This window comes from Phocoena sinus, chromosome 1 (assembly GCF_008692025.1).
Source record: "Phocoena sinus isolate mPhoSin1 chromosome 1, mPhoSin1.pri, whole genome shotgun sequence".
Lineage (NCBI taxonomy): Eukaryota > Metazoa > Chordata > Mammalia > Artiodactyla > Phocoenidae > Phocoena > Phocoena sinus.
The window spans coordinates 156,080,195-156,107,759 of record NC_045763.1 but is presented as its reverse complement, the minus strand read 5'-3'; the positions used below and the strand labels follow the sequence as shown (position 1 = coordinate 156,107,759).

At 38.0% G+C, this 27,565-nt stretch overlaps 1 protein-coding gene and 1 non-coding gene across 3 annotated transcripts in view; both read right to left on the bottom strand.

Moving 5' to 3' along the window:
- Positions 1-27,565, bottom strand: part of WDR64 (WD repeat domain 64) — a 170,243-nt gene that overhangs the window by 43,889 nt on the left and 98,789 nt on the right. For both annotated transcript variants that reach the window (XM_032644152.1, XM_032644145.1), the window contains 2 exons: positions 3,858-3,988; positions 1,132-1,233 (listed from right to left, as the gene is read on the bottom strand). In XM_032644152.1, the coding sequence (XP_032500043.1) occupies positions 1,132-1,233; positions 3,858-3,988 (233 nt within the window). The remainder of the gene's footprint in view (positions 1-1,131; positions 1,234-3,857; positions 3,989-27,565) is intronic.
- On the bottom strand, positions 24,871-24,976 carry LOC116745136. The gene has a single exon (XR_004347285.1). It is a non-coding gene; the product is annotated as a U6 spliceosomal RNA (small nuclear RNA).

The window sequence follows — 27,565 nt, the reverse complement described above, 5'->3', positions numbered from 1 at the left end:
TAAGATAATCTATCATACTCAAAGGGCGCTCTCCTCTGTTTTAATTTCAGGTGATTACTCTTGCCATCATCTGTGCATTCTGGTGTGGATACTGTGGATACTGCCTGGGTGTGGGAAATAAAAATCTTCTCTGTCCCACTGTTAAGGCTAGATTTTGTCCCAGAGGCTCTGACACTGAAATGGTGGGGAGTGGGGTGGCCGTGGGGAGGCCTGGAAAACCTGGCAACTTCTGCTCTACAGTTTTCAATTCTGCTAGAATGGGCAGCAAACTGGCTTAGGGTTCTGGTATATAGACGAGGTCCTAAAAAGATTCTCAGAATAAGAACATTTCAAGTCAAGGAGTAGGGAAGGTGTTACATTCTGGCTCACTTCTGGATGATGATAGTACAGAAGCCTTTGATTTCTCTCCAGAGATGTGTTTACCATTGCCTATTGTTTACTGAAATCAGAGCTCTCAAGCAAATACAAACAGGAAAATCACCTTTTCTTAAAATTAAAAAAAAAATCGGGTTTCCCTGGTGGCGCAGTGGTTGAGAGTCCGCCTGCCGATGCAGGGGACGCGGGTTTGTGCCCCCGTCCGGGAGGATCCCACATGTCGCGGAGCGGCTGGGCCCGTGGGCCATGAGCCATGGCCACTGAGCCTGTGCGTCCGGAGCCTGTGCTCCGCAACGGGAAAGACCGCAACAGTGAGAGGCCCGCGTACCGCAAAAAAAAAAAAAAAATCCCCTTCTCTCTCAGAAATGAAGATTGCTCAGCTATAGTAGATGTCATATGAAAACTGCTGCCATATGATCTTTCATATTTGCCCTATAAATCCTTTTTTCTGCTTTACGTAAGTGCACATAGAGTTGTCTTTTGGCTACAAATATGGTCAAGTGAGCATTTTCCCTCTCTGCTACTGTTGTAAAGGGAGCTGTGGTAAGGGAAATTAGATCCCCACACAGCAAATTAAATCTTCCTGGGGACCATCCACTTACAAAAACAATAACAGGGAAGAAAACTGAAGCCAACTGGTCAGCCCAACTATGTCTTCCATCAACTGTACCTTCCTAAATGCTGGGATGAGAACTCTTTTTATATCATCCACATAAGTCCCAGACAGTATTTCTTGATCAATAAGTATTGAGTTACCTTGCACATTCAGGGTTACGAAAGAGAAACAGTATGTCATTAATTCTAAAGCGTTTAGGATCCAAGTCAGGGTCCACAGTGAAGCAATCTTCAGGTCTGTACCTAGGAATAAGCATACATTTACATGATAAAAATTTACAAAGGTGGTAATTTACATTACTATATCATATATCCCAGGCAGAACTAATCAACTCCTGAAATGTTCATTGAATATGGAGAGAAAACCCAGAGGTATAGCATTTGAACATACTTTCCTTAATAAGGTTCTGTATAACATGATCTTTTAGTGCTTAGAAGTCTTTTAAGTCAATTAGCTTGTCTATTTTTTCAACCTATAGTTCACAGAGTGAGCTCATATAACTTCCTGGTAGTTTCATACAGTTTAAAGAATAGATTTCTACTCTTTGAATAAGTAGAGTGAGAAATTTGAATAAAATGTAGTTGCTACCTTCAAGTAGCTTATAATTAAGTGGAGAAGAAAAGCAGGTAATTTGATGATCACACTATTCTTGCTGCTTGAGTCTCCCATTAGCCCAGATTCCCAAGAACACCTTCCTAGGCCATTTCCTGGGAGCAGAGCGATGGTCTTCCACTGCCTGTCCTGGCACTTCATGGTAGGCTTTTAAGCCACACTTGACATTCCTTATAGCAAATAGACCTTGTAGCAAACTGTTCTTTTTCCTTTAGTGGAAATTGCCTCTGCTAATTTGGACAGATAAGTGATGAAGGACCTCCTGGAGAGTGAACCAAGCTCAAAAGAGGAGCCTGCGAGTTTGATGACTTGTTGAGCTCCAAATTTTTACATATTTCTGCTCTGCAGGTAAACTGAATAGTGAAGTGGACTATTCGTTAGCAACAACAATTTCTAGTTTGCACCCAAAAAAAGGCATGGGGCTTTGAACAGAAAGAGAAAGCTTATTTCTCCTGACTGGTGAAGGGATCTTAAAGCAAAGTTTGAGGTAGAGGTAGAGATGGCCCCCACCAGGAATATGGAAACCATGTTCAACTTTAGAGTCTTTAAACTAGGCCTAAATTACCTTGGACAGTTCTGTGTTAAATTATATGCTATGTGAAATACTCCAGTGATTCTAAATCAATTGTTTTTGTATAATCATCTTGTTATAGGAAGAGGACACTGTGTATGACCCATTACTGTCAGTTATTTTTCTTTGATTGGGTATTGGATTTGCATGCATCCCTCGGTAAAATGCTTAGCATTTCAACAAGGAAGATCTTTACCTTTGAATTGGGAATATTCTCAGGGGAGCAGCTCTCTCTTTTAAGCGGTGGCAGTAGGACTATTCTCTCTGCCTTTTTAGTCTATATGTTTTCCCTAAGTAGTGAGTCATACACAAGCTGACACAATGTGAGAACTGAATTAATAAGAAGGTGAGGAATTGTGCAGTGTATATTGATATAGGAATAAAATGACAAGTATACAGTCTGTGAGAAAAGCCTAAGGGCAAGGGTTGAAGGGAAGGAACTGAAGGATGACAGGAATTCTAGCAGCAGGGCCTAGTAGAACCTGAGCTGAGGTACAGAGGAGGGGTCTTCCGAAACAGATACTTCAGCTAAAGGTTCAAAGGAAAATATACCCAGAATCAAAAAGGAAAGGACTATTTCCTCCCAAAACTTGGTTGAAAATGAAAACTCTGACATAGACTGGAAAGGGTCATGGAGTCCAGGTAGATGTATGCAAGGTACTATAGCTAGACAGAGATTTCTTTTGCTTTTTTTTCTTCTTTTCCCTTGTCCTATTTGACTCTCTTCTCTCCTCCTTTTATACCTCTTTCCTTCCCCCAAATGCTTAGATAGAATTGATTTTCTTTTTAATTCATCGTTAAAGTTCTTGGCTATCTTGTACCTCAAAGTACAATTTTACAAACTGTCTTGACATAAGGTGTTCATACATGGCCCTTGCTTAGAGCCCAATTACACAACTGGGGAAAGCGTATTATTTATAATCCATCCATAACAAATAATACAATGTTACATTATTTTCTTTATAACCAATGGTAAGGACATTTAGAAATGGATTGCAAGGGGAGGGTAAAGTTTGTGGAACAGAGCAAATCTAATTGGTTGAGATGTAGAATTACATATGTCATGCCCTTGTTAATATTGACCTGTAGTAATGTGTTGGGGTGGTGAATAAGAAGGAAAACCCCTCTTGAATACTTCTCACCATTTGACTTTGGTGACTGTGTAGATAGTGGTGTCAATGGGAATACAGGAAAAGATGTTTTGGGGGAGGATAGGTTGGGAAGAAGATTTGGGCATGTGGGACTTTAAGGGTCTTGTTGGAAATCCAGATGGTGTAATTGCCAGTAGGCAATTGGATATGTGTGCTTGAAGCTATGAGATTATTTTACATTATTAAGTATTTAAGTATTTGTTAAGGTTATGAATTTGGACAAGATTATACATGGAAAGCATGTACATACTCTAGTACATACTCAAGAAGAGTAAATGTAAAAGCACTTGGGAATACATATACTTAAGATTCACTTTATTCACATCATTCTGGGATTTAGACACTTAAAACATAGTCTCCTCGTGAACATAACCTCCAGGAAAGCCTCCTTGAGAGAGTTATCATCCCTTTTATTTATTGCTTTATTTTTTTAAGTATTTATATTTTTAAGTATTGAATGTTACTCTGGCTTTTCTGCAGCTCAAGTTTTTATAGAAATGATTATATTATTTAAGGAAACAATGCAACTCACACTTCTTTGACAGTAGATGTTACAAAATTCCATAAGATGATCACACCATTTAAGGTTCCGGCAGCTATCAAATTATATCCTTCTACTTGTAATAGATCGATGCAGTTCATTTCCATACTGATGGCAGGATTCTGAAGAAGGAAGGAAACAGACTCAATGACCATAATGAAAACAGTATCTAAGCACAGTACAAACACAATGTGCACACTTTATTATTCTGTCATTAACTTAAAACAAAAAAATATATATATTTAAATTCTAAAGCATGAAAGTTAGTAAAAGCTAAATTCTTTTGGCATAAAATATTTTAATTTGTAGAATTTATTGAAACAACAAAAATATAGTCTCCTTCTCTACTGTCTTCTTCCTTCAGCGGTAACTACCAACCATTAAATTACCTTCCCCGCTTTCTCTCCTCTTCAAACTTCTTGAAAGAATATTCTATATTAGCTGTTTTAACTTACCTTCCTTTCACCCATCGTCTGACTTCTGCTCCATGCCACTCTATGAAAGCTTTTTCTAATTATCACTAAAGACTTTCTACTGCCAGTGCTATTTGATAGTTTTCAATTGTCTTGCCTCAAGTACTTTTTTGGTACCTACTATGTTAGGTTCTTGGAATATATAGTCAAACAGAATGTCGGTGACTTGGCAAACTTATAATACAATTCAAGCATTCAGATAAAGTATTGATTACTGTACAGTTTTTTTTGGAGAGTTATGTTTTATTTGACAGACATACTGAGGACTTCAAGCCCAGGAGGCAGCATCTCAAGTAACCCTGAGAAAACTGCTCCAAGGAAGTGAGGGGAGAGCTAGGATACATAGGAGTTTTCCAACAAAAAGCAACAAAAGATTACTGTTAATAGAAGAAAACTAGATATCTCAATTTAAAGAATTTAGTGCTTTTCTATATGTGGGAAGATGCAAGAGTCTGGACTCACTGAGATCATTCCTTTGATATACACCTCAGCTACCTGGGGCCAGTATCCAGTGTTTTTACATCCTGAGTTTCCTCAGGGCTCAACTTCGAGAGTGGCTGTAGTCTGATGCCTGCTAGATGGCAAGTATTCTTTGTTCCCTTCCTGAGTTCCCTCAGGACTAACCAGCTCACTATCAGAGATGACTGCAATTATTGATGACTGTGATATATTTTTTACTGATATGGCAGGATAGTTCCTCCTCTTGGTCTGAAATTTGAGCGATACTTGGGAGACATTTCATGACCAATTTTTGTCCCACAGTGCTCAGAGTTTCTTCCCAGATCAGGCAAAAATTTTTGTTGATATGTCACTCTAGGTGCTAATTTCTGGATTAGGCCCTGTTGATAATTAACAGATTCTCTGGATCCTCTGTCTTACTTGTCTATTATGATTCATGAAATGTTTTACCTTGTTGCTTCTTCCTATACCTAGAATCACACTATTACTAGGTCCATCCACATCTACAAATGACCCAATTTCATTCCTTTTTATGGCTGAGTAATATTTCATTGTGTATATGTACCACATCTTCCTTATCCATTCATCTGTCATTGGGCATTTAGGTTGCTTCCATGACCTGGCTATTGTAAATAGTGCTGCAATGAACATCAGGGTGCATGTTTCTTTCTGAATTATGGTTTTCTCTGGGTATATGCCCAGGAGTTGGATTGATGGGTCATATGGTAATTCTATTTTTAGCTTTTTAAAGAACCTCCATACTGTTCTCCATAGGAGCTGTATCAATTTACATTCCCACCAACAGTGCAAGAGGGTTCCCTTTTCTCCATACCCTCTCCAGCATTTGCTGTTTGTAGATTTTCTGATGATGGCCATTCTGACCAGTGTGAGCTGATACCTCATTGTAGTTTTGATTTGCATTTCTCTAACAATTACAATTACTTTATGAGTCGTAAATGTGATCTATGTCCTCAAGATGTTTAGCTAACATCATCAATTTTGTTGGAGGCCTGGTGACAGTAAGAGACAACAACCTTATAAAATAGACAGGATAGGGGCTTCCCTGGTGGCGCAGTGGTTGGGAGTCCGCCTGCCGATGCAGGGGACACGGGTTCGTGCCCCGGTCCGGGAAGATCCCACATGCCGCGCAGCGGCTGGGCCCGTGAGCCATGGCCGCTGAGCCTGTGCGTCCGGAGCCTGTGCTCCTCAACGGGAGAGGCCACAGCAGTGAGAGGCCCGCGTACCGCAAAAAAAAAAAAAAAAAAATAGACAGGATATAAGTAATACAGCTAGTAACATTGATAAAGTCAATAGTGCAACAGGGAGACACAAAGCATAAACAACTTGGAAACAAAGAACAAATTAAAACAATTATTATAATGCAGTTGCAATAAACCATCAAGTTCACAAGAGAGCCACTTGGAGAAGCCAAATTCTGGATTAATCAGGTAGAGAGAAAAAGTTAAATGTTTCATCTTTGTTTACAAAGGTATACTTTATCAACTTGTTGTAAGACATAGCATAAGAAGAAAGATTTTTTTGGAAAACAAAAATTAAAGCTAGTATATTTTACAAAAAGTCATAAAGTTATAAACCATAATTTTTAGTTTATTTGGTCCCATGAAATTAATTTCTGTTGATCTCGATGAAGTCATCAGATTTTCCATTAGAGTTTTGCATTTGTTCCTCAGTTCAGTGGTGCTATCTAAAGGCTATCAGAGACTTATATTTGTTTAAAACAAGTCCTTTTTATGAGTCTTCTTGAAGATCCTCATTTTTGTAAAAGCATCAGAGTAAAATAATGATTGTCTATAAAAGACAAAACTTAAAATAGCATGGTTAAAGATTTGAATACAATGCAATTGGCAAGAAACTTGGATATTTCTGTGACATATAACATTTTAAGGTAACCACTAGAATTATGACTGATAACATATCAGAGCATATCAGATTTTAGGAATTTAATATAAATTTTGGAATATGTGTATTAATGACATTTATCCATACATTATAAGCTAAGGTTCATCTCCAATCACTTGGCAATGTTCTTTAAGTAATTTAACATACCAAATAAACTTAATTAGTTTAATATTTCTCTCGGAGATATCTCAGGGTTCCTTCAAAGCCCTTTGAAGCAACCCAGGGTCAGCTGGAGGCTAAAAGAACTTTAGTTAGAGTTTGATATTTAGGAAGTTTGTTAAAAATATAAAAAAGGTTTTAAAATGCAACAGGATCATAGGTCACTGCAAAACAATACTTATTCATTTAACCAAAGTCACAAAAATATTAAAAACAAAACAAAACAAATACGGATCACTTAAGGGTACAGAAACTCACACAATCTGTTATCAAAAAGGAGCATTCTTAAGAAATTTTTCAAATTCCAGTCTTGTACTAGCTTACTTAACAACAAAATCCATTAACTTTATTAACTTCAGTCTAAAATTAGCTAATCCTGAACATGCATAAAACTTCAGAGTTCCTTTCCATAATCTCACATCACTTTCTGTATCCATATTTGTTCATCCCTTATCTTTCCATCCAAAAACAACTAGCTCTAAGACATACTTTCCCCCAATAAAATGTAATTCCATTCCTCATAACTTCTTTACTGAAAACACACATTCTACTTTCCTACAGTGTACTGGAATGTTTCCTTATTATTCCTATTCACTTTAATTACATGTTTAAATGAGAATCCTCAACTCTTAAAAACCTTAATTTCTAGTGAAAACTAAGAAGTAAGCAATTATGAATTGTATTTTACATTAGCATTCTGTAGATTGGTAAACATAATACCAGTGATAATTTCTTAAAAAACATTTGTTTTCTTATAGAGAACAACTCAGGGTGGCACCAAACATATTTATTTATAGTCCTAAATACCTTTAGTTTCTCTGTTTAGTAATTGATGTCTCAGTATCTTATGTTATTTGGGAATCACCTAGCTATTTAATAAACTTCCATCACTTAAATTAAGCAACACTAGAACTTTGTTACCAAATATCTGGAGAGATCACTTTAAGTAGACATTTCTAAAATATTATTATTTTTAAAGTTAACCAAAAAGCTTTTTATCTCAGTTAAATTTACTACAAACTTTCATCATATCAAGTTATTTTTCTTGTAATAGATATAATAAGGTCTTATATGACTTCTATTAAACCTAGGCACAATAAAATATTATACTTAATGTTGATGACTCTAAAGACATGTCTATTAGATCAACAGATTTTAACTTTAATACCAGGTACCAACTTAATATTGAATATTTCCCAGTTCACATGAACCTGAAAGTCATTTTAGCCAGTTTCTTTCCTATTTAATTTGTATGTGCTTAGTTTAAAATTGAGCTCTTTATAAATTCAATTCTGAAAATACCTTCCAGAGGTAGAGCTATCTCATATGTATAAAGTGTACACAGATATATAAACAGGCAAAGCTAGAGATCTCATGGCTTCACTAAAAAATAAATTTAAAAAAAACAGTTATGAATCAGGTATTACAATATAAACTTACTAGTTTACAAAGAACAGTTGGAAGACATTAAAGTTGTTTGCTCAGATGACTAAGGCTTTACTATTTGTAAAGTTTGGTTTGAATTTTAAAACTGTCACTTTGTCATTTTTTTCCCCTTGGTGTCAGGTTCTGCCTGATTGAGCTAATTAGGCTCAGTCTCAGCTCCTTGTGACTTGAATTTACATTCTGGTTTGTAAAGATTTGCAAGAGAAAGACAGTTGCTTTTAATTCCCCAAAGAACAGGTCTGTCACCTAATGGATACTAAAAGATTGACTTGCCCAGCTATATTTTATATCAGTGAGAAGATTTCTAACTAAACTGAAATTTATGAGCTCTATGTTCTAGAACATTAGAGTTTAGTTTATCATACATTCAAAAGCTTGTATAAGGCATTCAGCAAAGACCTTCTTTCTGAGTTTATAAGTTAAACCCAGAGCAAAATCACTATTTTTATTAGCCCTTGAATGTTAGTTTCCAGGCTTTACTTTTTGTATGGCTCAGGTACCCCTATCGGTTTCCTTTAATATGTTCAATTAATATTTCCTGAGGGGCAGATCTATATGCCTTGTCTTATAATACTGATAGGGACAGAGTAAAGGGACAAACTAGGTGATTAAATAGTTAATCCCACTAGGGGATTGTAAGTAAAGAAAAAATATGGGGGACCCCTGTTAGTTGATGATCACTCAAGAAAGTAGGTTTGCTTAACCACAAAACCAATCAGGCTTGCTTAGCAACAAAACCATGCAGCAGAAGCATGAGACATGCCCCAAAACAATAAAACAATTGTGGCATGAGACCCACATCTTGCCCAGCAAGCTCAGTAAGTTAATAATCCTTGGGACATGTTCTCTACACACATGAAAACCAATAATTTATGGAAAGGTGACATTTCAAAGTGAAAGACCCTCATTGTACTGAGACATGGAATAATTTTTCCATAGTGCCATGAAAGTCCCAGCTTGACCATATAGGGACAAGAAAACTCCCCTGCCCAACTTGGAGGAGGAGCTGATGATGGAAGCTTGATGTCTACTCAAGAATGAGGAATAAGTTGGTCTTTTCCCCCTCGCCATTTTTCCTTTGATTATAAAACTGTAGCCCACTATGTTCTCGGGGGAAGCACCCTCTCACCCACCCACTTGTAAGCCTCACAAGCTTCCTATGCTAATAAATCACTTCTTATCTATCACTTTGCCTCTCACTGAATTCTTTCTGCACTGAATCATAAAGAACTGGAGCTCTTCAGAGCCCCCTGAAACACAACCTAGTGATTCAATACCACACAGAGGAAGAATTCCCCAGTGAAACGTGCCTATCCTGCAATATAATTAAACAAAGAGACATAACCATCTTATATAAAGCCCATTTAAATACATCAATTTTATACACTTTCATCTCAATTCTGTCACTTTTTATACCTTTAGTTTTCATTAGGATCCAATCAACAAACTTTGATCTTACAGGAGGTGTTCTAGAAGTTTTTCTTTCTTTTTATTCCCTGCCCATTTAATCTATTTTTATATAAAAGGCTCTGGGATCCCCAGAGAGGGTTGAGCCAAGGAACTCAGGTGTTTTGGCCCAACTGTTGCCCCAAATACTTACTGGTCAGATATCTCAGTGTAAATTTTTTTCAGCTCTTAATATATGTATATTTTAAACTGGGGTAAGTAGACTTGTTGGCTTTTAATGTTGAGGACCTGTAGGGAGTCCTTTTTGGCCCATTTAACCTTAGGTAATCACATAAATATTCATTTTATTTATCCCATTTTAAATAACTATCTAAAGATTTCTTTATTCATTTGAGATGTCTTTTTAAAAATTTCTACCTTGCTGGAAAAAGTATCTAGACTTTCTTACCTGTTCTTTTCCTGTTAACATTAATTTATTCCAATGTTTTTATTAACATCTGTAAGAGCTATTGAGAGGAAGCAAAGATCACAAATAAAGCTTCCCAAATCTGTTTTTCTTTGTTTGATCCAAGCTAAGGAAGTTCTTAGGTTGACCATTAGATATATTTCTTTTTTCCACCTTTAATTTGATTTTTGTTTTTATAAGTACCAATAACACAGCTGTTTATCATGAGAGCACTCTAGAAAATCCGCCAATTTAGAAGTTTCTCCAATTTAAAGGATCCATCATTTGGCCATTAATGAAATATTTTAATAGTGATTCAAACCAATAAGATGCAAGAGGCTTCCCTATAAGAGAGTGGAGAAAGATGTCACCTAAGTAAGATCCAGAAAGTTTACTCTCAAAAATAGTATGGCAGAGGTCAGGTTTTCAAACACACACCCACACACACAATGCTCTAGGAAGATCAGCTAGAACATTTACATCTCCAAGATACAGAAAGAGAAATGTAAGTTCCCTCTAGAAGGCCTTTGTTTAAAGTCAGAACTCTGTAAAGATGCTTTTAACAAGCCAGCTTTTTAAACTTAACTTCATATGCCATAAAAGAGCCCCCTTATTTTTAGAGTAAGATTTCCTTTAATTCCCAATTAAGTAAGTACTTGTAAGTTTTGTACATACATAAACCTGGCTGGGGGTATTAGTTGGAGGCTGGCAATCTGTCGTCCTTTTTCTTTTGTTCTGAAAGCTTTATTTCCCATTCTGAGGTGAATTTGTTGAAATAAAAATTGCTAGTGATGATCACGTGCAATGTGATGATTGTGACCATCATGTGGTGGGCCAATTGCTGCTTGAGATCTTAACTCCCATAGGCTTTTGCCCCAGAGTTGTTTCAGCCCCTCTTACCTTTCTCAGGTTCTCCTGGTGGCATACAAGACCACCATGGGTGCTCAGATCACGGGATGGTCAGTTCTTATTCACATCCCGGGTTGAGTAGGTTGTTAATCAAATTAGTGGGTTTCCCTATAGGACAGCTGCATGGTCTCGCCTCCACCATTCCTGCAAGTTTCTCACTCACCTGAGAAAGCTGTTGCCGGCCAGGAGGAGACAGTCTGTTCTTCAGAGTTCAGAAGCTCTCATAAGATTTCTGTTTTATTTCAACACAGTCTATTAAGGTAGCCAATTCAAGGAAAGATGACAGGTCAGTCTTCCCCCTAATTACTCAGTCCAGTCCAACCTTACTCAGTGTTTAACCGAGCAACATCTTCCCAGTCTTTAAACTGAGGATAAACCACTCAGTGTCTAAACTGAGCAAAAATCTTCCCAGTGCCTTTTACACTGAGGGTAACCCAGGTACCTCTTCTTGAAACTGAGTTTCAAGGGTAACCTACGACTCCAAAGAGGAGTTTAACACCACCGAATAAAACTTAGGATCATCAACCAATAACGGGAGAGCCTAGAACCAGGAGATGCTCATCCGAATTCGTCTGGACTCCCCAAGGATGCAAATAGGCATGAGGTCTCTGCTGGTACCAAGGCTCCAGATCCTCGTAGAGTTCAGGTGAAGGAAAGAAATCAGCTCCGGGTCCCTTATCCATGGTCACCATAAATGTCGACTAAAACAATATAGACACAAAAGTTGAGAGCTATGTTTTATTTGGTGGACATACTGAGGACTTCAAGCCTGGGAGGCAGCATCTCAAGTAATCCTGAAAAAACTGCTCCTGATTACTGTACAATTTGAAAGTGCTATATCAGAGATATAGGCAAGACTTGGGAACATCTAAATAAGATTAGAGGTCTATTCTTATCACTGTCAATTGCTCTCTCTTTCCTGAAACTTCTTACTCTCTTGACATGCTTGGAACTGGACTTTCTTGGTTTTGCTTGTGTCTATATGATCCTTCATTTTCTGTTTCTAACTCAGTACCTTCTTACTCTACCAACATTTTAAATATTTATATCCTTAGGGTCTACCTCCAGCCCATTTTCTTTTTCTTTTTTTCTAACTCTCTCTGGGCAATCTCATCCTCTTATGTTTTAATAATCATTCTCTTACGTTAATGACCTAATAATCTAGTCCAGTCCTCTCCCACAAACTTCAGGATTATATATCTAATTACTTAGAAATTTTACAAGTATCTCAAAGTTAATATGTCTAAGTTAACACCTTCTTTAAGCATGTTCCTTCATTCTATTCTATATCTTATTGGGTAGCACAACTTCCTAATTCATCATGCAAGTTAGGAATCTTGGAGCTGTATTGATTCCTGTTTTTCCCTTAGGACCTTCTCCTGACTGCATGGTATCCATCACTAACAAATCAGTTGCAAGTTCTGCTACTTTTATCACCTAAATATTTTTGGAAACCTCTCCTTCTACCATCCCCACTATCATGGTCTTATATCTTTTAACTAAAATTGTACCTTATTACCTGAATCTTCTGCCTTTAGTCTTGTCCATTTGAATCTGCCATTAAAGCAGCATCAAAGCTGCTACCACAACACAAATCTGATCATGACGTTTCTCATTTAAAGCCTTTCAATTGTTTTCCATTTCTTATAGGGTATTCAATCTCCTTAATAACACTGAGAATGATCCAGGCTCTACCTCTCTGTCTGTCTCCATCTTCTACCACTTATTTCAGGCACACTGAAATACTTGTAGCTATCCCTAGAAAACCATGCAATTTCTTACCTCTGTGATTTTTTAAATTTATATTTTTATTGAAGTATAGTTGAATTACAATGTTGTGTTAATTACTGCTGTACAGCAAAGGGACTGTACACTTTAGGGTCTTTGCTGCTTACTGATTTTCTGTCTGGAAGATCTGTCCATTGAAGTCAGCATTAAAGTCAACTACTATTATTGTATTCCTGTCAATTTCTCCCTTTATCTCTGTTAGTATTTATTTTATGTATTTAGGTGCTCCTATACTGCGTGCCTATATGTTGAGTGTGATATCCTCTTCTTGCATTGATCTTTCTTTGTCTTTCTTTAGAGCTTTTTAAAAAAACTGAAGTATAGTTGATTTACAATGTTGTGTTAGTTTCTGGTGTACAGCAAAGTGATATATATATATATATATATATATATATATATATATATTCTTTTTCATATTCTTTTCCATTATGGTTTATCACAGGATATTGAATATAGTTCCCTGTGCTATACAGTAGGACCTTGTTGTTTTTCTGTTTTGTTTTTGTTTTTGCGGTACGTGGGCCTCTCACTCTTGTGGCCTCTCCCATTGCAGAGCACAGGCTCCGGACGCGCAGGCTCAGCGGCCATGGCTCACGGGCCCAGCAGCTCCGTGGCATGTGGGATCCTCCCAGACTGGGACGCGAATCTGTGTCCCCTGCATCGGCAGGCGGACTCTCAACCACTGCGCCACAAGGGAAGCCCCAGGACCTTGCTTTTTATATATTCTATATATAATATAGAATGCATCTGCTAATCCCAAACTCCCACCCAATCCTCTCCCACTCCCCTTCCCCTTGGCAACTACCAGTCTAGTTTCTATGCCCCTAATTATGTTTCTGTTTCATACAAAGTTTCATTTGTGTCATTATAGATTCCACATATAAGTGATGTCATATGGTATTTGTCTTTTTCTGACTTACTTCACTTAGTATGATAATCTCTAGTTGCATCCATGTTGCTGCAAAAGGCATTACTTCATTCTTTTTAATGGCTGAGTAATATTCCATTGTATATATGTACCACATCTTCTTTATCCATTCATCTGTCAATGGACATTTAGGTTGTTTCCATGTCTTGGCTCTTGTAAACAGTGCTGCAGTGAACAGTGGAGTGCATGTATCTTTTTGAATTATAGTTTTGTCTGGACATATGCCCAAGAGTGGGATTGCTGGATCATATGGTAATTCTATTTTCAGTTTTCTGAGGAACCTCCATACTGTTTTCCACAGTGGCTGTACCGACTTACATTCCCACCAACATTGTAGGAGGGTTCCCTTTTCTCCACACCCTCTCCAGCATTTGTTTTTTGTAGATTTTTTAATGATGGCCATTCTGAATGGCATGAGGTGGTACCTCATTGTAGTTTCAATTTGCATTTCTCTAATTATTAGCAATGTTGAGCATCTTTTCATGTGCCTATTGGCCATTTGTATGTCTTCTTTGGAGAAATGTCTATTAAAGTCTTCTACCCATTTTTTGATTTTTTTTTTTTTATATTGACCTGTATGAGCTGTTTGTATATTTTGGGAATTAAGCCCTTGTCAGTTTCATCATTTTCAAATACTTTCTCCTATTCTGTAGGTTGTCTTTTCATTTTGTTTGTGGTTTCCTTTGCTGTGCAAAAGCTTGTAAGTTTGATTAGGTCCCATTAGTTTACTTTCACTTTTTTTTTCTGTTGCCTTGGGAGACTGACCTAAGAAAACATTGTTATCATTTATGTCAGAGAATGTTTTGCTTATGTTCTCTTTTAGGAGCTTTATGGTGTCATGTCTTATATGTTTAAGTCCTTAAGCCATTTTGAGTTTATTTTTGTGAATGGTGAGAGGGTATGTTCTAAGTTCATTGATTTACATGTGGCTGTCCAACTTTCCCAACACCACTTGCTGAAGAGACTATCTTTATCCATTGTATATTCTTGCCTTCTTTGTTGAAGATTAATTGACCGTAGGTGAGTGGGTTTATTTCTAGGCTCTCTATTCTGTTCCATTGATCCATATGTCTGTTCTTCTGCCAATAGCACTTTGTTTTGATTACAGTAGCATTGTAGTATTGTCTGAAGTCTTCGATGGTTATGCCTCCTGCTTTATTCTTTTTCTTCAGGATTGCTTTGGCTATTCTGGGTCTTTTATGGTACATGAATTTTAGGATTATTTGTTCTAGTTCTGTGAAACATGTCATGGGTAATTTGATAAGGATAACATTAAATCTGTAGACTGCTTTGGGTTGTATGGCCATTTTAACAATATTAATTCTTCCAATCCAAGAACAAGGGATATATTTCCATTTCTCTGAATCCTCTTTTATTTCCTTTATTAATGTTTTATAGTACTCAGTGTATAAATCTTACACCTTCTTAGTGAGGTTTACTCCTAAGTATTTTATTTTTTGTGTTGTGATTTTAAAAGACATTGTTTTTTTAACATTCCCTTTTTATTTATTTATTTTTTTTAAACATCTTTATTGGGGTATAATTGCTTTACAATGGTGTGTTCGTTTCTGCTTTATAACAAAGTGAATCAGCTATACATATACATATGTTCCCATATGTCTTCCCTCTTGCGTCTCCCTCCCTCCCACTCTCCCCATCCCACCCTTCCAGGCTGTCACAAAGCACCGAGCTAATATCCCTGTGCCTTGTGGCTGCTTCCCCCCAGCTATCTACCTTACTACGTTTGTTAGTGTGTATATGTCCATGACTCTCTCTCACCCTGTCAAAACTCACCCCTCCCCCTCCCCATACCCTCAAGTCCGTTCTCCAGTAGGTCTGCGTCTTTATTCCTATCTTACCCCTAGGTTCTTCATGACATTTTTTTCCCTTAAATTCCATATATATGTGTTAGCATACGGTATTTGTCTTTTTCTTTCTGACTTACTTCACTCTGTATGACAGACTCTAGGTCTATCCATCTCATTACAAGTAGCTCAATTTCATTTCTTTTTAAGGCTGAGTAATATTCCATTGTGTATATGTGCCACATCTTCTTTATCCATTCATCCGATGATGGGCGCTTAGGTTGTTTCCATGTCCTGGCTATTGTAAATAGAGCTGCAATGAACATTTTGGTACATGACTCTTTTTGAATTTTGGTTTTCTCAGGGTATATGCCAAGTAGTGGGATTGCTGGGTCATATGGTAATTCTATTTGTAGTTTTTTAAGGAACCTCCATACTGTTCTCCACAGTGGCTGAACCAATTCACATTCCCACCAGCAGTGCAAGAGTGTCCCCTTTTCTCCACACCCTCTCCAGCATTTATTGTTTCTAGATTTTTTGATGATGGCCATTCTGACTGGTGTGAGATGATATCTCATTGTAGTTTTGATTTGCATTTCTCTAATGATTAATGATGTTGAGCATTCTTTCATGTGTTTGTTGGCATTCTGTATATCTTCTTTGGAGAAATGTCTATTTAGGTCTTCTGCCCATTTTTGGATGGGGTTGTTTGTTTTTTTGTTATTGAGCTGCATGAGCTGCTTGTAAATTTTGGAGATTAATCCTTTGTCAGTTGCTTCATTTGTAAATGTTTTCTCCCATTCTGAGGGTTGTCTTTTGGTCTTGGTTATGGTTTCCTTTGCTGTGCAAAAGCTTTGAAGTTTCATTAGGTCCCATTTGTTTATTTTTGTTTTTATTTCCATTACTCTAGGAGGTGGGTCAGAAAGGATCTTGCTGTGATTTATGTCATAGAGTGTTCTTCCTATGTTTTCTTCTAAGAGTTTGATAGTTTCTGGCCTTACATTTAGGTCTTTAATCCATTTTGAGCTTATTTTTGTGTATGGTGTTAGGGAGTGATCTAATCTCATACTTTTACATGTACCTGTCCAGTTTTCCCAACACCATTTATTGAAGAGGCTGTCCTTTCTCCACTGTACATTCCTGCCTCCTTTATCAAAGATAAGGTGTCCATATGTGCGTGGGTTTATCTCTGGGCTTTCTATCCTGTTCCACTGATCTATCTTTCTGTTTTTGTGCCAGTACCATACTGTCTTGATTACTGTTGCTTTGTAATATAGTCTGAAGTCAGGGAGCCTGATTCCTCCAGCTCCTTTTTTCGTTCTCAAGATTGCTTTGGCTATTCGGGGTCTTTTGTGTTTCCATACAAATTGCGAAATTTTTTGTTCTAGTTCTGTGAAAAATGCCAGTGGTAGTTTGATAGGGATTGCATTGAATCTGTAGATTGCTTTGGGTAGTAGAGTCATTTTCACAATGTTGATTCTTCCCATCCAAGAACATGGTATATCTCTCCATCTATTTGTATCATCTTTAATTTCTTTCATCAGTGTCTTATAATTTTCTGCATACAGGTCTTTCGTATCCTTAGGTAGGTTTATTCCTAGATATTTTATTCTTTTGGTTGCAATGGTAAATGGGAGTGTTTTCTTGATTTCACTTTCAGATTTTTCATCATTAGTATATAGGAATGCCAGAGATTTCTGTGCATTAATTTTGTATCCTGCTACTTTACCAAATTCATTGATTAGCTCTAGTAGTTTTCTGGTAGCATCTTTAGGATTCTCTATGTATAGTATCATGTCATCTGCAAACACTGACAGCTTTACTTCTTCTTTTCCGATTTGGATTCCTTTTATTTCCTTTTCTTCTCTGATTGCTGTGGCTAAAACTTCCAAAACTAGGTTGAATAAGAGTGGTGAGAGTGGGCAACCTTGTCTTGTTCCTGATCTTAGTGGAAATGCTTTCAGTTTTTCACCATTGAGGATGATGTTTGCTGTGGGCTTGTCATATATGGCTTTTATTATGTTTAGGAAAGTTCCCTCTATGCCTACTTTCTGGAGGGTTTTTATCATAAATGGGTGTTGAATTTTGTCGAAAGCTTTCTCTGCATCTATTGAGATGATCATATGGTTTTTCTCCTTCAATTTGTTAATATGGTTTATCACATTGATAGATTTGCGTATATTGAAGAATCCTTGCATTCCTGGAATAAACCCCACTTGATCATGGTGTATGATCCTTTTAATGTGCTGTTGGATTCTGTTTGCTAGTATTTTGTTGAGGATTTTTGCATCTATGTTCATCAGTGATATTGGCCTGTAGTTTTCTTTCTTTGTGACATCCTTGTCTGGTTTTGGTATCAAGGTGATGGTGGCTTCGTAGAAGGAATTTGGGAGTGTTCCTCCCTCTGCTATATTTTGGAAGAGTTTGAGAAGGATAGGTGTTAGCTCTTCTCTAAACGTTTGATAGAATTCACCTGTGAAGCCATCTGGTCCTGGGCTTTTGTTTGTTGGAAGGTTTTTAATCACAGTTTCAATTTCAGTGCTTGTGATTGGTCTGTTCATATTTTCTATTTCTTCCTGATTCAGTCTTGGCAGGTTGTGCATTTCTAAGAATTTGTCCATTTCTTCCAGATTGTCCATTTTATTGGCATAGAGTTGCTTGTAGTAATCTCTCATGATTTTTTTTATTTCTGCAGTGTCAGTTGTTACTTCTCCTTTTTCATTTCTAATTCTATTGATTTGAGTCTTCTCCCTTTTTTTCTTGATGAGTCTGGCTAGTGGTTTATCTATTTTGTTTATCTTCTCAAAGAACCAGCTTTTAGTTTTATTGATCTTTGCTATTGTTTCCTTCATTTCTTTTTCATTTATTTCTGATCTGATTTTTATGATTTCTTTCCTTCTGCTAGCTTTGGGGTTTTTTTGTTCTTCTTTCTCTAATTGCTTGAGGTGCAAGGTTAGGTTGTTTATTCGAGATGTTTCCTGCTTCTTAAGGGGGGCTTGTATTGCTATAAACTTCCCCCTTAGAACTGCTTTTGCTGCATCCCATAGGTTTTGGGTCGTTGTGTCTCCATTGTCATTTGTTTCTAGGTATTTTTTTATTTCCTCTTTGATTTCTTCAGTGATCACTTCATTATTAAGTAGTGTATTGTTTAGCCTCCATGTGTTTGTATTTTTTACAGATCTTTTCCTGTAATTGATATCTAGTCTCATGGCGTTGTGGTCGGAAAAGATACTTGATACAATTTCAGTTTTCTTAAATTTACCAAGGCTTGATTTGTGACCCAAGATATGATCTATCCTGGAGAATGTTCCATGAGCACTTGAGAAAAATGTGTATTCTGTTGTTTTTGGATGGAGTGTCCTATAAATATCAATTAAGTCCATCTTGTTTAATGTATCATTTAAAGCTTGTGTTTCCTTATTTATTTTCATTTTGGATGATCTGTCCATGGGTGAAAGTGGGGTGTTAAAGTCCCCTACTATGAATGTGTTACTGTTGATCTCCCCTTTTATGGTTGTTAGTATTTGCCTTATGTATTGAGGTGCTCCTATGTTGGGTGCATAAATATTTACAATTGTTATATCTTCTTCTTGGATCGATCCCTTGATCATTATGTAGTGTCCTTCTTTGTCCCTTTTAATAGTCCTTATTTTAAAGTCTATTTTGTCTGATATGAGAATTGCTACTCCAGCTTTCTTTTGGTTTCCATTTGCATGGAATATCTTTTTCCATCCCCTTACTTTCAGTCTGTATGTGTCTCTAGTTCTGAAGTGGGTCTCTTGTAGACAGCATATATAAGGGTCTTGTTTTTGTATCCATTCAGCCAATCTGTGTCTTTTGGTGGGAGCATTTAGTCCATTTACATTTAAGGTAATTATCGATATGTATGTTCCTATTTCCATTTTATATATTGTTTTGGGTTCGCTACTATAGGTCATTTCCTTCTCTTGTGTTTCGTGTCTAGAGAAGTTCCTTTAGCATTTGTTGTAAAGCTGGTTTGGTGGTGCTGAACTCTCTCAGCTTTTGCTTGTCTGTAAAGGTTTTAATTTCTCCATCAAATCTGAATGAGATCCTTGCTGGGTAGAGTAGTCTTGGTTGCAGGCTATTCTCCTTCATCACTTTCAGTATGTCCTGCCACTCCCTTCTGGCTTGTAGGGTTTCTGCTGAGAGATCAGCTGTTAACCTTATGGGGATTCCCTTGTGTGTTATTTGTTGTTTTTCCCTTGCTGCTTTTAATATGCTTTCTTTGTATTTAATTTTTGACAGTTTGATTAATATGTGTCTTGGCGTGTTTCTCCTTGTATTTATCCTGTATGGGACCCTCTGTGCTTCCTGGACTTGATTAACTATTTCCTTTCCCATATTAGGGAAGTTTTCAACTATAATCTCTTCAAATATTTTCTCAGTCCCTTTCTTTCTTTCTTCTTCTTCTGGAACCCCTATAATTCGAATGTTGGTGCGTTTCATGTTGTCCCAGAGGTCTCTGAGACTGTCCTCAGTTCTTTTCATTCTTTTTTCTTTATTCTGCTCTGCAGTAGTTATTTCCACTACTTTATCTTCCAGGTCACTTATCCGTTCTTCTGCCTCAGTTATTCTGCTATTGATCCTATCTAGAGTGATTTTAATTTCATTTATTGCATTGTTCATCGTTGCTTGTTTCATCTTTAGTTCTTGTAGGTCCTTGTTAACTGTTTCTTGCATTTTGTCCATTCTACTTCCAAGATTTCGGATCATCCTTACTATCATTATTCTGAATTCTTTTTCAGGTAGATTGCCTATTTCCTCTTCATTTGTTAGGTCTGGTGGGTTTTTATCTTGCTCCTTCATCTGCTGTGTGTTTTTCTGTCTTCTCATTTTGCTTATCTTACTGTGTTTGGGGTCTCCTTTTTGCAGGCTGCACTTTCGTAGTTCCCGTTGTTTTTGATGTCTGTCTCCAGTGGCTAAGGTTGTTTCAGTGGGTTGTGTAGGCTTCCTGGTGGAGGGGACTAGTGCCTGTGTTGTGCTGGATGAGGCTGGATCTTGTCTCTCTAGTGGGCAGGTTCACGTCTGGTGGTGTGTTTTGGGGTGTCTGTGGCCTTATTATGATTTTAGGCAGCCTCTCTGCTAATGGGTGGGGTTGTGTTCCCGTTTTGCTAGTTGTTTGGCATAGGTTGTCCAGCACTGTGGCTTGCTGGTCGTTGAGTGAAGCTGGGTGCTGGTGTTAAGATAGAGGTCTCTGGGATATTTCCACCGTTTAATATTATGTGGAGCTGGGAGGTCTCTTGTTGACCAGTGTCCTGAAGTTGGCTCTCCTACCTCAGAGGCAGAGCCCTGACTCCTGGCTGGAGCACCAAGAGCCTTTCATCCACACAGCTCAGAATAAAAGGGAGAAAATGTAGGGAGAATTAGTAGAAGTATGAGTAAAGAAAGAACGAAAGGAGGAAAGGAAGGAAGGAAGAAAGAAGCAAAGAAGGAAAGAAAGGAGGGAGGGAGGGAGGGAGGGAGGAAGGAAGGAAGGAGGGAAAGAAGGAAAAAAGACAGAAAGAAAGATGATACAGTAAAAATAAAATAAAGTATAATATAGTTATTGAATTAAAAAATATTTAGAAAAAAAAAAAAAGGGACGGATAGAACCTTAGGACAAATGTTGGAAGCAAAGCTATACAGAGAAAATCTTACACAGAAGCATACACATACACCTTCACAAAAAGAGGTAAAGGGGGAAAAATCATAAATCCTGCTCCCTGAGACCACCTCCTCAATTTGGGGTGATTCGTTGTCTAAAGGAGGGAAGGAAGGAAGGAAAGAAAGAAAGAACGAAGGTAAAGTACAATAAAGTTATTACAATTAAACTTAATTATTAAGAAAAAGAATTTTTTAAAAAAAAGTCATGGACGGATAGAGCCCTAGGACAAATGGTGGAAGCAAGAGTATACAGACAGGATCTCACACAGAAGCATACACGTACACATTCACAAAAAGAGGAAAAGGGAAAAAAATCATAGATCTCGCTCCTAAATTCCACCTCTTCAATTTGGGATCATTCCTTGTCTATTCAGGTATTCCACAGATGCAGGGTATATCAAGTTGATTGTGGAGCTTTAATCCGCTGCTTCTGTGGCTGCTGGGAGAGATTTCCCTTTCTCTTCTTTGTTCTCACAGCTCACAGGAGCTCAGCTTTGGATTTGGCCCTGCCTCTGCGTGTAGGTCGCTGGAGGGCGTCTGTTTTTTCGCTCAGACAGGACGGGGTTAAAGGAGCCGCTGATTCGGGGCCTCCGGCTCACTCAGGCCGGGGGTTGGGGGATGGGGGTAGGAGGGGCACTACGTGCGGGGCGGGCCTGCGGCTGCAGAGGCAGCGTGACGTTGCGGCAGAGGCCGGCGTGATGTTGCACCAGCCTGAGACCCGCCGTGCGTACTCCCGGGGAAGTTGTCCCTGGATCCCGGGAACCTGGCAGTGGCGGGCTGCACAGGCTCCGCGGAAGAGGGGTGTGGAGAGTGACCTGTGCTCGCACACAGGCCCCTTGGTGGCGGCAGCAGCAGCCTTAGCGTCTCCCGCCCGTCTCTGGGGTCCGCGGTTTTAGCCGCGGCTCGCGCCCGTCTCTGGGGTTTGCGCTTTCAGCCGCGGCTCGCGCCCGTATCTGGGGTTTGCGCTTTCAGCCGCGGCTCGCGCCCGTCTCTGGAGTTCCTTTAAGCAGCGCTCTTAAACCCCTCTCCTCGCGCACCAGGAAACAAAGAGGGAAGAAAAAGTCTCTTGCCTCTTCGGCCGGTGCAGGCTTTTCCCCGAACTCCCTCCCGGCTAGTCGTGGTGCACTAACGCCTTCAGGCTATGTTCAAGCCGCCAACCCCAGTCCTCTCCCTGCGCTCCGTCCAAAACCAAAACCCGAGCCTCAGCTCGCAGCCCCGCCCGCCCCGGCGGGTGAGCAGACAAGCCACTCGGGCTGGTGAGTGCCGGTCAGCACCGATCGTCTGTGCAGGAATCTCCCCGCTTTGCCCTCCGCACCCGTCGCTGTGCACTACTCCGCGGTCCCGAAACTCCCCCCTCTGCCTCCCGCAGTCTCCGCCCGCGGAGGGGCTTCCTAGTGTGTGGAAACTTTTCCTCCTTCACAGCTCCCTCCCACTGGTGTAGGTGCCGTCCTTATTCTTTTGTCTCTGTTTTTTCTTTTGCCCTACCCAGTTACGTGGGGAGTTTCTTGCCTTTTGGGAGGTCTGAGGTCTTCTGCCAGCCTTCAGTAGGAGTTCTGTAGGAGTTGTTCCACGTGTGGATGTATTTCTGGTGTATCCGTGGGGAGGAAGGCGATCTCCGCGTCTTACTCTTCCGCCATCTTCAAGGTCCCCCCTCCGTAAAGCCCATTCCCTTTTTAATATTTCATTGTTGGTGTAAAGAAATGCAACTGATTTCTGTATGTTAATCTTGTATCCTTATCATCTACATATATTGACAGTTGTACCTTTTTCCTTCCAATTTGGATACATTTTTTTTTCTTGTATGATTGCTGTGGCTAGGACTTCCAATACTATACTGAAGAGCAGTGGTGAGAGTGGGCATCCTTGTCTTGTTCCAGATTTTAGTGGGAAGGCTTTCAACTTTTCACCGTTGAGTATTATATTGGCTGTGGGTTTGTCATAAATAGCTTTCACTATTTTGAGATATGTTCCCTCTATACCCACTTTGGTAAGAGTTTTAATCATGAATAGATGTTGAATTTTGTCAAAGGCTTTTTTCTGCATCTATTGAGATGATCATGTGGTTTTTGTCTTTTATTTTGTTGATGTAGTGTATTACATTGATTGAATTGTGTATGTTGAACCATCCTTGTGAACTTGGGATGAATTCCACTTGGTTGTGGTGTATGATCTTTTTTATGTGTTGTTGGATTCAGTTTGCTAATATTTTGTTGAGAATATTTGCATCTATATTCATCAAAGATATTAACCTGTAATTTTCTTTTTTGGTGGTGTCTTTGTCTGATTTTGGTATCAGGGTGATGGTGGCTTCATAGAACGTCCTTGGGAGTGTTCCCTCCTCTTCAATTTTTTTGGAAGAATTTGAGAAGGATTAGTATATGTTCTCCTTTGTATGTTTGGTAGAATTCACCTGTGAAGCCATCTGGTCCTGGACTTTTGTTTGTAGTGAATTTTAAAATTACAGATTCTATTTCAGTTGCAGGGATCAGTCTGTTCAAATTATCTATTTATTCTTTTTTAAAAATTTTATTTATTTTTTGGCTGCATTGGGTCTTCATTGCTGCATGTGGGTTTTCTCTAGTTGCGGTGAGTGAGGGCTACTCTTCATTGTGGTGCATGGGCTTCTCACTATGGTGGCTTCTCTTGTTGTGGAGCATGGACTCTAGGCATATGGGCTTCAGTAGTTGTGGCACATGGGCCCTAGAGCATATGGGTTTCAGTAGTTGCAGCACATGGTCTCAGTAGTCATGGTACACAGGCTTAGTTGCTCCATGGCATGTGGGATCTTCCTGGACCAGGGATTGAACTGATGTCCCCTGCATTGGCAGGTGGATTCTTAACAACTGAGCCACCAGGGAAGTCCCTATCTATTTATTCTTGATTCAGTTTTGGTGGACTGTATGCTTCTAGAAAATTGTCCTTTTCTTCTAGGTTGTTGAATTTGTTGACATACAATTATTTGTAGTATTCCCTTATGGTTTTTTATATTTATTTTGTATATCTGTGTTCTTTCTCTTTTTTTCTTGGTGAGTCTGGCCAGAAGTTTGTCAATCTTGTTTATCCTTTCAAAGAACCAGTTCTTGGTTCTATAGACTTTTTAGGTTGTTTTTTTAATCTCTATTTTATTTATTTCCTTTCTGATCTTTATTATTTCCTTCCTTTTGCTGACTTTAGGTTTTATTTGTTCTTCTTTATCTAATTCTTTTAAATGGTAGGTTAGGTGGTTTTAGATTTTTCTTGTTTTTTTGAGGAAGGCCTGTATTACTCTGAACTTCCCTCTAATAACTCTTTTTGCTGCATCCCATAGATTTGTATGGTTGAGTTTTCATTGTTATTTGTCTCAATGTATTTTTTAATTTCCTCTTTGATTTCATCATTGACCCATTGGTTTTTTAGTAGCATTTTGTTTAGCCTCCATGTAATTGCTTTCTTCTCATTTCTTTTTCTGTTGTTAATTTCTTGTTTCATGCTGTTGTGGTCAGAGAAGATGTTTAAGATAACTTCTATACTCTTAACTTTGTTGAGGCTTGTTTTGTGCCCTAGTATGTGGTCAGTCCTAGAGAATGTTCCATGTGCACTTGAAAAGAATGTGTATTCTGTGAAAAATATGGAACACTTTATGAATTTGCATGTCATCCTTCTGCAGGGGCCATTCTAATCTTCTCTGTATCATTCCAATTTTAGTATATGTGCTGCCAAGCAAGCACTGTGACATTTTTTCCATGTTATTCCTCCCCTTGGGGTTCACTTTGTCTTCTCACCTCCCCTTAGAAACTCCCTTTCTGGGCCAAGCTAACTCTTGATTGTTCTTAAAGAACGAATTCAGCAACTATCTTCATCAGAAACCTCCTCTTCTTTCACCCCTGCACCCTGGCTCAATCTTCCAAGTTCTCTGCTACAATCCTATAATGCAGTAGTGCATGTACCATACCTCATTAAACTTTGCATTCCTAAGGCTGAGAATAGCACTCAACACATAGTAGGTGTTCAATAAAAAGTGCTATTGATATATACAGTGACATAGACAAATCTAAAAAACATATTAAATTAAATAAACTTTAAATATATACTGTATGATTTCACTTACATGACATTCTAGAACAAGGAGAAACAAATCTATGGTGAAAAATATTAGAACAGTAGTTGTTTTTCAGTGAGGGGCAAGTATTGATGGGCAGGGGCATCAAAGTGTTTTTTTTTTTTGTCTTGATAAGGGTTTGGATGTGTATATTCTTATTCAAATTCATTGAATAGCATACTTAAATTCTGTGCATTTATTGTTTGTAAATTTCACTAAAAACACAACACCATAAACAAAGAGTGAACTCTAGTTAAAGATACATATACTGAAGTGTTTAGGGGTGATATGTACTGATCTCTTCATCTTACTTTGAAATACATTTTTAAAATAAGGTGGATTGAAGGGTGAATTGAGGATGGATACATGAATATATCGGCAATGAGGCAAATATTGCAAAATGTTAAGAGTAAATTTTAAGTGGAGGGTAACACTGTCAACTGTTCTATATATATATATATATATATATATTTTTTTTTTTTTTTTTTTTTTTTTTTTTTTGCGGTATGCAGGCCTCTCACCATTGTGGCCTCTCCCTGTTGTGGAGCGCAGGCTCAGTGGCCATGGCTCACGGGCCCAGGCGCTCCGCAGCATGTGGGATCCTCCCAGACCGGGACATGAACCCGTGTCGCCTGCATCGACAGGCGGACTCCCAACCACTGTGCCATCAGGGAAGCCCTGTTCTATATTTTTGAAATTTTTCATAATAAAATGTTGAGAAAGAAAAACTTATGAACCATGCCCTCTTCAGAAGAGAAGTTTTGTATATAACTTATACAAGTTTTGTATATAACTTATACAAAACTATATAAAAGCAGAGGCTTTTTAGATCCCTGGAAGTCCACCTATGAACAAATTATCCAAGGATCCCAGGTTAAGGGCTCTGGTTCTGTAACTCTGAGGATCTATTGCTAAAAACTTGTCAGGGAACACTTCTTTTTATCTGTGTGGAATACAAGATTGGCTCCTTTCAGTCTGCTTACAATTTTGAAATTCAGAGAATATCCTGTAAAAAAAATAGTCTGATGATATATTTTCCTTATTTAGATTTTTAAAGCAACAATTAGAGCAGCAAGAAAAAAATTAACCAAGTGATGTCACCAGAGCAAGATAAGAAGCTTAAAAAAAAAAACTGTAAAAACAAAAAGCTGAAATATTATTAACTGACATTGGGAAATCTAGTTAAAATTATATAATGTAAAAATGTTGAAATAATAATTAGCCAGAAAAAGTGAACAACAATTTTGTGACCTCTTGATATGACCCCAAACTTACCCTTTTTATCAAAATCTTGGAGAAGTTAAAACATCTAGCACCTAGCTATTTTTAGATAAATGAGAACGTGAAATACTATTGGATTCCCTGAGTGGAGCCTGAAGAATATTTGTGATTATATCCAAGAGTAGTTTCTGATAAACTGTTGAACCTCATCTACACCCAGCTGCACAGAAGTTAGAATTGCCATGGCAAAAATGACCATACACAAAATGAAAACATAAATAAGAAACTGGGAAATAATATTTGGAACTTCTATCACAAAGGACTAATATTCCTAATGCATATTCCTAATTATTTATACACGTGTGTGTGTATTCTTATATTCCTAATATATAAAGAGCTTTTTAAAACATTAGAAAAGAGCAATCTAGATAGAAAAATAGACAAAGAATAGAAAAGTGAGGCATATACATAAAAATATGCTCCACTTATTCATTACAATAGAAAAAACATACCAAGTTACTATTTCCACCTATGATATTTGAACAAATCTAAAAGTTTGGCACGGTACACTCTTGGTGAAGCTGTGGGGAAGTAGGCACTCTCATACGTTGTTAGTGGGAATATAAAATTGTGTAACTGACGTAGGGGAGAATTTGGCATTTACTTTGTGATGCAGCAATATCTCTTCTAGGAATCTATTTTAAAGATTAGATTCAAAAATTTGAAATGACGTATGCATAAGGCTATTTGTTACAGCATTATTTATAATTGGAAAAAAATTGGAAACTACCCAAATGTTAACTCATAGGGGACTAGTTGAACAAACTATGGTACATCCAACTAACTGAAATAACATAGAGCTTTCAAAAAGAAAGATGAAATATCTGTACAACTATGTTCATACCTGCAGTAGCCAAAATGTGGAAGCAACCTAAATGTCCACCAATGGGTGAATTGTTAAATAATATGTGGTATATACATACAATGGAATATTATT